General features: G+C 42.2%; 1 protein-coding gene across 2 annotated transcripts in view; it reads left to right on the plus strand.

The window, feature by feature from the left end:
• KCNQ5 (potassium voltage-gated channel subfamily Q member 5) overlaps window positions 1–13043 on the plus strand; it is a 532023-nt gene that overhangs the window by 502908 nt on the left and 16072 nt on the right. For both annotated transcript variants that reach the window (XM_044254576.1, XM_044254585.1), the window contains one exon: window positions 795–903. In XM_044254576.1, the coding sequence (XP_044110511.1) occupies window positions 795–903 (109 nt within the window). The remainder of the gene's footprint in view (window positions 1–794; window positions 904–13043) is intronic.

Genomic DNA, 13043 nt, shown 5'->3' on the forward strand with positions numbered 1-13043 from the left:
TGAGTTCACGACCCGAGCCGAAGGCAGCAGACCAACCCGCTGAGCCACCCAGGCGCCCCCCTCTCCCTAAGCTTGAGGGGAAGAAAGCCCGAAGGCCCACGAAGCAGAAATGTGAAGACCCACGTACAGCTCTTCCCATCCCCACTCCTTCCACTCTTGGCACACGGGAGACTCGGCAACCACACAGTAAAGATCTTGACTAGGCGATGCCCCAGCTGCCGTCCAAATATAAACACCGCTTCAGTGAATGGACTTCCGCGAGCCCCTCAGGATTGCGAACCCAACGGAGACAAAGTCTCTTCCTTTTCGTGACTCAGCAAAGGAACACTGGGCTGAGCAAAGACAACAGAAAGCAGCGTAGTGCTTTAGTGTAGCTCAACATTTAAAGAGGCTTAAATAGTATTTAGAAGCTACATAACACATCTCTCATGAGGGTGTTTTTATCACTTGATTTACTTATTACCAGGGTAATATAGATTTCATCGTAGATATTTTTAGAAAATACAGCCAAGCAAAAAGAATAAAATCATTGTTAATCCCAGATAGATATATAGATTTTTTAAAAGTAATAAATTGTGACATTTCTCAGTCCTTGGCCTTCAACGTCATTTTAACGGCTTCCTAGGATTCCGTTATATAAATATATTAATATTTATTTAACCCATCCCCCGTTCCAGAAATTTACACATCTCTTGACTTCCAAGCTTAGCCTCTGAGATCCCCTCTGTTCCTGTTCAGCAAACATGTTTGCAGTTGCTGTAGTGGTGTCTTTAACCGACAATTTTCTCTTGCAGCTGACACGGCGCTTGGCACTGACGACGTGTACGATGAGAAGGGATGCCAGTGTGACGTATCCGTCGAGGACCTCACCCCACCGCTTAAAACTGTCATTCGAGCTATCAGGTTGGTGGAAAACCTTTGACAAAATGATCCAAATATCATTTGAATTATTTGAATTAGTATATTGCTGAGTTATTTTTCCTGCACGTAAACCTCCTGAAATAGCTTCTCTGTTCCTGTTCATTCACATGCCTATTAAATTCTGAAATACATTTTCTTTATACAAAACTCTACTGTGTGCGGCACAAAGTGTGTTATAAAAGGAAGCGAGATTCGGAATGCCAGGCCATGCCGGAGAGATTCCCTGAGAATTGACTTGTCGTGAGAATTTGTAGGCTTTCGGGGCATTTTGTGTATAGACGTAATTGGATTTATAAAATTATTTTTATGACTTGATACTCTGATCCATGGTTCTGTATCTTACATCAAAGAAAAATCCCACTAGGTTATTTCAAAACGGGTTGAATTCTGAGTAGGAGAAACCTGAAGTCCTCTGCAGTGACTTGCTCCTCTCTGGCTGAATGCTGATTTTTTGGCTTTTAAGATTTTATTTAAATTCCAGTTAGTTACAACGTAGTGTTAGTTTCAGGTGTGCAGTGCAGTGATCTGACACTTCCATACAACAAGTGCCTCCTTGACCCCCATCACCCACTTAACCCATCTTCCCCACCCACTTCACCTCTGGTAATCATCGCTTTGTTCTCTATAGTTAACAGTCTATTTCTTGGTTTGTCTCTCTCTCTCTTTTTCCCCTATGATCGTTTGTTTTGTTTCTTAAATTCTACATATGAATGAAATCATATGGTATTTGTCTTTCCCTGACTGACATATTTTGCTTAGCATAATACTCTCTAGCTCCATGCACATCGTTGCAAATAGCAAGTTTTCATTCTTCTCATGGCTGAGTAATATTCCAGTGTGTATATATACCACATCTTGTGTTTTTTTTTTTTTTTCTCAGATTTTGGGTTAGGGTTATGATTAGGCTTAGGGGTATGTACCTGACATCCTGCATTTCAGAGACCTCTCCTGAGGGTTATTTAGAGTTAGAGATTAGGGGTTAGAGTTTAGGAGTAGGGTTAGAGTTAGGATTAGGATTAGGATTTGGGTTAAGGTTAGGGTTAGGATATGTGCCCAGCATCCTGCAGTTCAGAGATCTCCCCAGAGAATAAAACCCCAGACTTCTGCTGGGATGAGAATACAATGGGCAGCCATCCACCGAGATGAGGCAAGGAGGGGACTTGGGGCTCTAAATATGCTTTAAATAGATATGGAATTTAAAAGCTGATCTTAAGGAGTGTCTGGGTGGCTCAGTCTTTAAGCGTCTGCCTTCAGCTCAGGTCATGATCCCATGGTCCTGGGATGGAGCCCCGCATCAGACTCCCTACTCAGCAGGAGGCCTGCTTCTCCCTCTCCCACTCCGCCTGCTGTGTTCCCTCTTTCGCTGTGTCTCTCTCTGTCAAATAAATAAAATATTTTTTTAAAAAGGGAGGGTGCACCTGGGTGGCTCAGCAGGTTAAGCCTCTGCCTTCAGTCACAGGATTGAGCTCTGCATCAGGCTCTCTGCTCAGCGGGAAACCTGCTTCTACCACCCCCCTCTCTGTGTCAAATAAATAAATAAAATCTTTTAAAAATAATAATAATAATAATTTAAAATATAAAAAAATAAATTAAATTAAATTAAAAAGCTGATGTTAATATACTCCTCTTCCAATGACAGAATCTAATAGAGTACCCAAGGCAATTTACCTTTATATTTCCAGGATCCACTCACTCCAAAATTTAGGATCTGGACTAAAGAAAGTGCTGCAAACTCAGCCTGCCTAGTTTAATCCCTTTGGGAGAATTTTAATCTGTCCCTGAACCCTGAGTGACTTTGTTGCAAAGAAATACCTCTGATCTTTTTGGCTCTCTCTGCCTCTTACCAAAAAGCCAGAAGAAAACTTAAAATATCCAACCCAACTTAGCTATCCAGATACTTAGTCTAATTTCAGAGATCAGCATGACTGATTCTTTACTTCTATTTTTAGTTGGTCATTTTGTATCGTTAGAAATTGCTTTACTTGATGTTTGGGAATCACTGGGAAAGCAGAAAAGAGTTTAAAGATTTTGATAAATGTTTGTTAAGGCAAAGAAAATCACGGTTGATAAAAATGTGTACCCAAGAAGATACTTATACCTTGTCTGTTACAGCACCCTAAAAAGAAATAAAATCCAGTAACTTCTCAATGGAACCCTAGAGCAACAAACTATGGGTGGAGGACCGCACCTCCTCACGGGCCATGGACCATCCTAGATGATGCCTCTTGTCTCATCATAATCGTTCATTGTTAATACTCCCTGTGTTTCTCAAAGTATCTCAAGTTATATGATCTCCCTACCCCTGGGGAACCTGGATGCCTTAGGTAATATTTCAGCCCAGAAAACCCGAGGATATGTGGCAAAATGACGGTTGAAGCTTTCAGTTAAAAGGGACAGAAAGGATCTAGAACTGCATTGTCTGATACGGTGACCTGTGGCCACATGAGGCTAGTAAAATTTGAATTAATTTAAATCAGACTTAAAATTCAGTTCATCAGGGCACTTGGGTGGCTCAATCAGTTAAGCAACTGCCTTCAGCTCAGGTGGTGATCCCGGACTTCCGGGATCTAGTCCCGAATCAGGCACCCAGCTCCACAGGGAGTCTGCTTCCCCCTCTGACCTTCCACCCGCTCGTGCTCTCTTTCACTCACTTTCTCTCTCAAATAAATAAATAAAATCTTTTTTAAAAATTCAGTTCATCAGTGGCACTACCCACACTTCAAGTTCTCAAGAGCCACAAGTGGCTGCTATACTGGGCTCAGAAGACACTGTGTATTTGCATCACTGCAGAAAGTTCTCTTGGGCATTGCTGGTCAAGAAGTCACCTTGAAATTCTTCATATTCATTCATTCCATCCCTCAAAGACCCTATAGTGAAGATGGGGCAATTCATCCACAGTTAGTCTGACTTGCAACAGTACAGTAAAATCTTATCTAATGGGAACAGATTAGGTTTCCTAAAAGTCATACTTAACCCAATTTGTTCATTTCCCAAGACCTTCTGAAGCTTTCTGCTTTTGCCTCACAACCTATAAAAAGAATTGTGAGCCGCAAGAAAGAAAACGAAATAGGTTTATTCTGCTAGCTAAGCACTTCAGCGGCTGCTTGAGATTTACTTTTCTGCCATCCTCTTGAAACTTGCCTGATTTTTGTGAAGTCCTTTGCAGAATTCCCTTGCTTTTCAGAATTCTTTCTGGTTCTTACTTTTAAGGGGACTTTATTATTTACGTGTATCTCCTTTTTGTGAACTGGAGCTTTCTGCTTGCCCCTGTGTGACGCTCAAGGGGGATGTTTTTCTCCCCCGTATCCTGATTCTGAGTTCCCCTTAAAATTCGTGGATTCTCTAAAAAACGCAATAGCTACGCTCAGTAGTTAATAACTTCATTGGAAATCTTCAACTCGTGATACTACTTAATTTCTAAAAATACATGATTAAAAGACCCACCAGTACAATTGGCAGTTCTGAAAAGGAGTTTGCTGTTGTAAATCCCTAAATCTTATGCAGAAGTGTCCTTTTCTTCAGCCCAATTAAATGAAAAAAGCTGCATAGCCATTGACAGGAATGTCTTTGGCCAGAACGCTCCCATTTCTTGCAGCTCATCTAAAATGCTATTGTGTTTGTCTGTGTTATTGCTTGCAAGCATGAACCATCCATTATTCACCTCTAAAAGAGCAACTTTGTTTTGGCATTTTTCTTGTTATTTTTTGGTGGTTTGATTATTTAAGATGAATAGTTGAATATGCCTTTTGTCCTCCAGTAGCTCGTATAATAATAATGGTTTTTCCTAAGAGCCAAATTAACATGAAGATGTATAACAGAAAATATGTATTGCACTGCAAGGATGACAACACGGAAAACAAAACCACTACATCCCCCAGGAGCAAAACAGGAGCTCTTGCTTTGGTTATTAATATTTACTAAGCATCTGCCATTTTCTAATTTCTAGTTATTTTGGGCAGTAAAGATTTTTTGAGATGACTAAGGCCACTGTCTGAACTTGTCTGGATTATGTTATCCAAATGCACTCAGAGACTTTTTTTTCAGTGACTGACATCAGTTTTTATAGTAACGAACAATGGCTATTCTTAGACATTTCCAAAATATGTCTTAAAAATCAGAAGAATACTTAGTTTTGTATAATTCCTCCAGGATTATCACAGATTATTCTCAAAATATTATTTAGTGGGAGGGCACAGAGTTGCTGGAGGTGGTGATCCCAGACTCATTACTGGGAATGACGATTGTACTTATTTTTCACAAACATTCTATATTTTGTTAATGATTTAATACCAACAATGTTAATTTTCATTTCGTTCACTCATAGAAATCAATCTCTAAATAGAAAGACGAGGGGAGCTTGGGTGGCTCCGTGAGTTTAAATGTCTGCTTTCTGCTCAGGGCATGGTCTCAGGGTCCTGGGATGGAGCCCAGAGTTGGCTTCTCCCTCTGCCCCTCCTCTCCCCCTCTTGCTGGAATGCTTTCTCAAATATATAAATAAAATCTTTTATAAATAACAAAGAGAAAGATGACATTAGCAGGGAAGTCAACAGATTGACAAGAAAATTGATAAACTCTTGAAAACAGATTGACAAGCAAATTGATAAACTCTTGAACATTCTACGCACTCACTTTTCATTATATCATGGTGTATTCATTTGCTAGGGCTGCCACAACAAAATACCACAGTTTGGGTGGTTTCAACGACAGAAATTTCCTTTCTCACAGTTCCGGAGGCTGGAAGCCCAAGATCAAGGTATCAGCAGGGTTGTTTCTTCTGAGGCCTCTTTCTTTGGCTTGCAGATAGCCACCTTCTCTCTGTGTCCTCACATCATCTTTTGTCTGTGAGCCCACAGATCTGCGTCCACATCTCCTATTCTTATAATGACACCACTCAGGTTGGAGCAGGCCCTTCCCTAAGGATCTTATTTCAACTTAATCACTTCTTTTAAAGCCCTGTCTCAAAATACAGTCACATTCTGAGGTATTGGGAGCTAGGGCTTTAACATATGAAATAACAATTCAGATAACACGTGGTAAGATACAGTTTTCCTATCAATGTTCAACAAATACTTTCTAGGGGCACCTGGGTGGCTCTGTTGATTAAGCATCTGCCTCTGGCCCGGGTTATGATCCCAGGATCCTGGGATGGAGCCCCACATCAGGTTCGCTGCTCAGGGGAATGCATGCTTCTCCCTCTGCCCTTCCACACCTCTAGTGCTCTCTCTCAGTCTCTCTCAAATAAGTAAAATCTTAAAAAAAAAAAATACTTTCTCAGACACAATATCAAAATTTTCAGATTAAAAATAAACCCATCAGGGGCTCCTGGGTGGCTCAGTGGGTTAAGCCGCTGCCTTCGGTTCAAGTCATGATCTCAGGGTCCTGGGATCGAGTCCCACATAGGGCTCTCTGCTCAGCAGGGGGCCTGCTTCCCTTCCTCTCTCTCTGCCTGCCTCTCTGCCTACTTGTGATCTCTTTCTGTCAAATAAATAAATAAAATCTTTAAAAAAAAATAAAATAAAATAAACCCATCAATTACCTTATATATGTTCCCTCACAATATAAAACATCTGGATATCTGGGAATATCTAAAGAGGTTGACCGTTACCTTTCAAGCTTATATTTAGCATTGTATAAACACTACATAAGTGAGAATCTGGCATAATATTTCCCACAAGAATTAATATAAGCTCATTAATTCAAAATAATTAATATAAATAAATAATACAAAATAAATAACAACAATTGCTTAAAGTTCTATCCAATAACTTTATATTTGTAAAAAAGTAAAAAAAAAAACCTCTATATTTGTAAAAAAGTTTCAGAGTACTAATTTTCATAATATTTTTATTTGAGTATAGTTGATACACAATGCTACACTATTTTTAGGTGTACAGTATAGTGATTCAACTTCTCTGTAGATTATGCTAGGTCCACCCCAACTGTAGCTACGGTCTGTCACCATACAATGCTATTACATCTCGTTGACTATACTCCCCATGCTGTGCATTTTATTCCTGAGACTTATTCATTCCATAACCGGAAGCCTGTACTTCCCATTCCCTCTTCACTCTTTCAGCCCAGCATCCCACTCCACTTCCCTCTGGCAGCCATCAATGTGTGCTCTGTATTTATAGATCTGATTCTGCTTTCTGTTTGTTTGCTTGTTTATTCATTTGTTTTGTTTTTTAGACTCCACGTATGAGTGAAATCATCTGGTGTTTTCCTTTCTCAGTCTGACTTATTTCACTTAACATTATACCCTCTAGATTCATTAATATGGTCACAAATAGCAAGATAGCATCCTTTTATGGCTGCATAGTATTCTATTTTATATATATACCATCTCTTCTTTATCCATTTGTCTACGATGGACACGCAGGTTGCTTCCGTATTTTGGCTGTTGTCAATAGTGCTGCAATAAGCATAGGGGCGCATGTACCTCTTCAAATTAGTGTTTTGTTTTCTTTGGGTAAATACCCGGTAAAATTACTGGATCGTATAGTATTTCTATTTTTAATTTTTTGAGAAACATCCATACTGTCTTTCACAGTGACTGCACCAATTCACTTTCCCACCAACAGTGCACGAGAATTCCTTTTTGTCCACATCTTCACAACTCTTGTTCTTTCTTATTGTTATTTTAGCTCTCAGAATAATAATTTTTAAAAAATAAAAAGAAATGTTCGTATTTGTTTTCCTGTACTGAACTGGCTAGATAAATTCTGAGATAGGCATACCAAGGCTTCAGGGAAGTGCTATGTGAAGGGTTTATTACGTAGTTGCAGAATGAGCTCTGGCCACTAAAATGATGCAAAGCTAACCTGCCTCTTCCCTGCATTTTTAACAGAATTACTAACGAGATCCTCAACAACAGCTGTTCTCTTATCAGCTTGCTTTATGCGACTATTTCTGTCAATTGTCAAGAAATGAATCAGAACAGGGGCGCCTGGGTGGCTCACTCGGTTATGCATCTGCCTTCAGCTCAGGCCATGATGTCAGGGTCCTGGGATCGAGCCCCGCATTGGACTCCCTGCTCAGTGGAGACCCTGCTTCCCCCTCTCTGTCTGCCTGCTGCTCTGCCTACTTGTGCTCGCTTGCTCTCTCTCTCTCTCTCTGTCAAGTAAATAAATATTTAAATCTTTAAGAAAAAAAAAAGAATAAAAGAAAGAAAGAAAGAAAGAATCAGAACACCATACAGCCTATTCTTGTAAAGATAACCAAAACAGGGACGCCTGGGTGGCGCAGTTGGTTGGGCGACTGCCTTCGGCTCAGGGCATGATCCTGGAGTCCCGGGATCGAGTCCCACATCAGGCTCCCAGCTCCATGGGGAGTCTGCTTCACTCTCTGACCTTCTCCTCGCTCATGCTCTTTCTCATTGTCTCTCTCTCAAATAAATAAATAAAATCTTTAAAAAAAAAAAAAAAGATAACCAAAACAGCCCAATGGAGACTACTCATTATTCTGAACAGAAATGACCGAGAAGTTGATTGCATCATGTTCTTAACTTCTCTTAATATACCAAAGCAGTAATCACCATGCCTGCTGAGTTTCACTTGTACACAACATTTTATTTCCCAGGCCAAACCAGCCTTCTAGAAAATCAAAGGAATAAATAAAGAATTTTTAAGTTGAAGCTGCAGCCGACTTTCCCCCGGCATCATGAGCTCATTCTACCCCCAGCCCCCACCCTCCTGAGAGTTGCTCTGAGGAGTGATCCAAGAAATGATAGCCTCTGTGCAACCTTGAGCAACCCATGTCACCTCTCAGTGCCTCATTTCCTTGTTGGTGAAGTGAGGAGGGTAATGGGATTGACCTTGTAGGGCTGAGGGGGGGTTTGATTGAATTAACATTTGCAGAGCACTTTGAACAGTGCTGGGCACAGGGTAAGCACTACGTAAGCTGGCTATTATAACCTTCACATTTCTGGGCTCCATACTGCCTTCCCAGTGTACTGCCTACTTTGCCCTTCCACTGCTCAGGCCAGACCCTCTCCTTTCTGAACTCCACCGATATGTCACAGGAGAGGAGCACTTCTTTCTCTCTTCTCAGGGGTACTCCCAACTTCCAAAGGTTTGTGGCCTTGCCTGCCTGCACCCTCTTCCCCAGAAAGCACTTGCTGTCACCTCTTGAAGTTATGTCCTCACCATCTGTGCTGAGGAATCACTCAGAGCAGCATCACTCAGGGCGGGAAAAGCAATTTTTCCACCCAACCACAAAGCAATGTTCCAGGTAGCTTGCTGCCTTCCCAGGAACCCTCCCAAGAAAAGGACTGTGAAAGGGAGAAGCTACCTCTCCTCTCCCCTCCCAACCCCACCCACACAGAGGCCTGGCTATAAACTCCCCCAAAGAATCCGTACATGGACTCTAAAACATATATATATGTTTTATATATATATATATATATGCACACTCATATATATATGTGAATATATATATATATATAGAGAGAGAGAGAGAGGGAGGGAGAGAGCACTTCTACTCTGCACCAGACACCAGAATATACATTAACAAGAAAGATGGATCCCTGCTTAGAACCTTGAAGGGCTGCCAGAAGAAAAGTCAATTGTGATGCCAAGCGACAGATCGCTATAATAATAGAAGTCTGGGCTATTTGGACAGATAGAAATTCAGCACTTACGTGGGAGATGGCATATAGGAAGACTTTCTAGAAGAGGGGACATCCTAGAAGAGATCTGGTGGCTTTGTAGGTACCAGCCAGATTACTAAAAGGGGTGTGAGTTCAGGCAGAGGGAGCCGCAGTTGCTGAGAACCAGATCTGAAGACGGTATCAGTGCTGGTGGGGTAGAGAACATGGGGAGGAGAAGTTAGACTCAAGGGAGGAGCAGGCGCCATTAGAGCAAGCCGGAGGGCGTGGAGACTAAGTATGGAAGTAAGTTTGTCGGACTGGTGATTTATTCTGATACTTAGGACTATGACTCCCTGCAAGGAATGGATTGGAAAGAGGGGACCATTGTTGTTACCGTACCTGGCTCTGCATGGGGGGCCAGCCCATGGCGATGAAGAGTCCTGAAGGACAGAGTTCAAAGCCCTTCAGACATGAGAAAATGACAGGATTTGGGTATTTGTAGGTTAAAAAGACAGAGTGAAAGAGCAGGAGGAATCAGGAGGGGACATCTGGAGGGAGCAGGTCAGGCAGAGGCTGGCTTGTGGGAAGAGGATGCGTTGTTGTGACTGGTAAGCTTGCAGGGTCACCGTGGGACCCAGCACACAGGTGAGGCTGGGCTTCAGAAGCCCAGGAGAAAAATCTGGAATGGGGACTAACTTGGTAGTCATGGGCACAGACATAAATGCTTTGCAGAAGTGTCACCTAAAGGGGGTGTGGGAGTGAAGACAGAAGGTCACCACAGGATTTAAGGCTCACAAACCTGGAGGGAGCTGCCAAAGGAAGAAGGCTTTGGTGGAGACTAACCCAGCAGCCAGACTGTCGGGGAAAACAGGAGGGGCGTGCGGAGGAGGGGCCAGCGGACAGCCCTCTGAGCCAGGGGCCGGCTCCACTGTGTTCAGTTCGGCTAAGAAGTCAAGAAGAGAAAGTGTGAGAAGGTCCTTTAGCATTGACAACCGGGAGGTCGTCAGTGACTCTGGAGGAGAATTCAGTAGAGGCAAAAGGGTTTCAAGCCAGATGGTAAACAGAACATTTTTCTAAATTATCTATCAGAATCTTTCACTCTAATAAGAACATAGATAAAACGTCAAGCATTTCTTTGCAACTAGCAAAGGCTCATCAACTCTGCTGAAATGGCTCAGATTTGATCAGCAAAGAGAAGAACCATGATGGCTTGTCAGAGTTGCTCAGGCGGGTATGCAAATCAGGCCTTGCGGTAACCCTGGGTTGGGCAACAAGGTTTTCCAGTTTCCTCGCCCTTGTGTTCTTCCTATTCTGAAGGGCACGTGCAGGACCATTGCCTGGACTGTCCCCTAAAATGCATTCTCATCTCTGAATCCTTCTCAAATCTCGCTCCATACTTCAGACAAGAATACTCCACAAATAGAGAAGCAGAGGCACATATTTGCCGTTGTGGGTTTTTGTTAAACCTACAAGCTGTTTAATCATCACCCGTTCTTAATTTTGCTGATAGCGTCTCTGCTATTTTAGCAGAGGTGATGAGTCTTTGTTTGCAAGTCACTGTTAAGACATTCTTGACAGCCAAGTCTATGGCATGTTTCAGTAAGGGACGCTGCTACAAGAACATTTTATGGATCATTTAACACATATTTTTAAAATCAGCTAATATAGTCCCTGGAATATTCTCTTTTGCTTGTTTCTGTTTTGGAGATAATTGCTCGTGGCCACATTTTGCTCAGAGGCTGCATTAAACTAGTGTTTTCGTGGAAGACACACTTACTCTGCAGCATCTAATTTCTAATCTTTTATTTGGTTATAATTTAAACTGAAACGCCTATTCATTGTTATGACTAAAAATATTCAAGAGCAATCAATGGGTATGGGCACTTTATTTATTTACTTATTCATACTTTAAAATGTATGCAGAATTTTATACTCCTAGGGAAACAAAATTCCCAAATTTAGTTACTGGATCAATGCTCACAAAATCCTAAGAGGAGAGTTAACTGTTTGTAGACTTGCTTGAATCTGGAAGTTCTTGCTTGGGTTCTACTATTCTTATCCCCCTTTAAAAAAAAAAAAAAAAAAGAAGGTATAGGAGAGCCTACCAAATCCTGAATATAAAACTCAGTAATAACAAGTATTAGAAGAACGATATCCATGTGCCAGCAGTTGCGGCCAGAGAATGGGTCCTGTTCCCTAAGTCAGCCAGGTGGGAACTTATACAATAAGGCATCTAAAGGACTGCGTATGAGGGGTGCTAATTTACACATCCCCAGCAAGGATTGGAAGCTGGAAAATGAGATTGGTCAGTGCATCCAGGAGCTCCTGTGTCTTCTTAGTCACTGGCTAGTAGCCCAATGTAACATGAAAGAAAGGTAAAGGAGTCTTGGAGGTATAGTTCTATAACTAGCTTTGAAGGATTTTCAGAGTCCAAATATAGATATACACAAATCTGCATTACTGAGTCCTGTTTATGTGTTAACAGAGAAGTAACATTAACAAATCATCCAAACAAGTAACACGCATGCCTTTAATGGTGAACCCCAAATATCAAGTTCCACAGTTCTCGTCGTCCGACAAGTTTGCTCAGTGATCAGCACCACCCATCCCCAGACCAATCTCTGAAAGGCAAGAGAGGGCTGCCTTGGGGAAGTTTTGGTGATCCAAAGGTCCTGGATCTCTTCAAGAATGAGCCCTAGCACCCTTTTATCTGCTTTTAAGGCAGATAGATGCTGTGTTTCTTTCTCTCTTTTTCTTTTTTTTTTTTTTTAGAGAAAGAATGGGCAGGAGGGGCAGAGGGAGAGGAAGAGAGAGAATTTTTTTTTTTAAGATTTTATTTATTTATTTGTCAGAGAAATAGAGAGCAGAAGCAGGCTTCCTGCTGAGCAAGGAGCACGATTCGGGACTTGATCCCAGACCCTGGGATCATGACCTGAGCCAAAGGCAGCCACTGAATGGACTGAGCCAGCCAGGTGTCCCAGATGCTGTGTTTCTTGCAGTCAGAAGTCAGGGAGTAGGATTATCCCTCCTGGGAAGGAGGGGTTATGGAAAGCATGTCAGTAGAGTAGATCAACCCAACTGATCAGCATAAGGTAAGAAGAGGGGTCAGAGGGAGAAATATGCATCCACACCAATAACAGGATGTGGGAAGGTAAGGGACCATTTCTACAGCCTGAAAAAATTTGGTCATATAATTCCCAGACGTGAGGGCGCAGAGAGTAAAGGACTGTCCTGTCCAGATATTGTCTCCTGTCACTTACACCAGTCTGGGTTAAACACTTCTCTTCACCCCTCCCCCTGGCCTGAGCTTCCCACCCCTTCCACTACACACCGTCTGCCCTCCCAGACAGGAAGGGCTCAAGCAACAGGGTTTATTTCTGCATGGCCGTATTCCTGACATCCGGCACCGAGCCTGGCATGGAGGAGGCACTCAAGAAATGTCTGCTAAGGTGAGCGAAAGAATCCAGGAGTGAATTCTTGAGTCCCACGCGTCAGACACGCCTGGGGCATCGCTTAGGGATGCGACCGCATGGAG

This window comes from Neovison vison, chromosome 1 (genome assembly GCF_020171115.1).
Source record: "Neovison vison isolate M4711 chromosome 1, ASM_NN_V1, whole genome shotgun sequence".
In the NCBI taxonomy this organism is placed as follows: Eukaryota; Metazoa; Chordata; class Mammalia; order Carnivora; family Mustelidae; genus Neogale; species Neogale vison.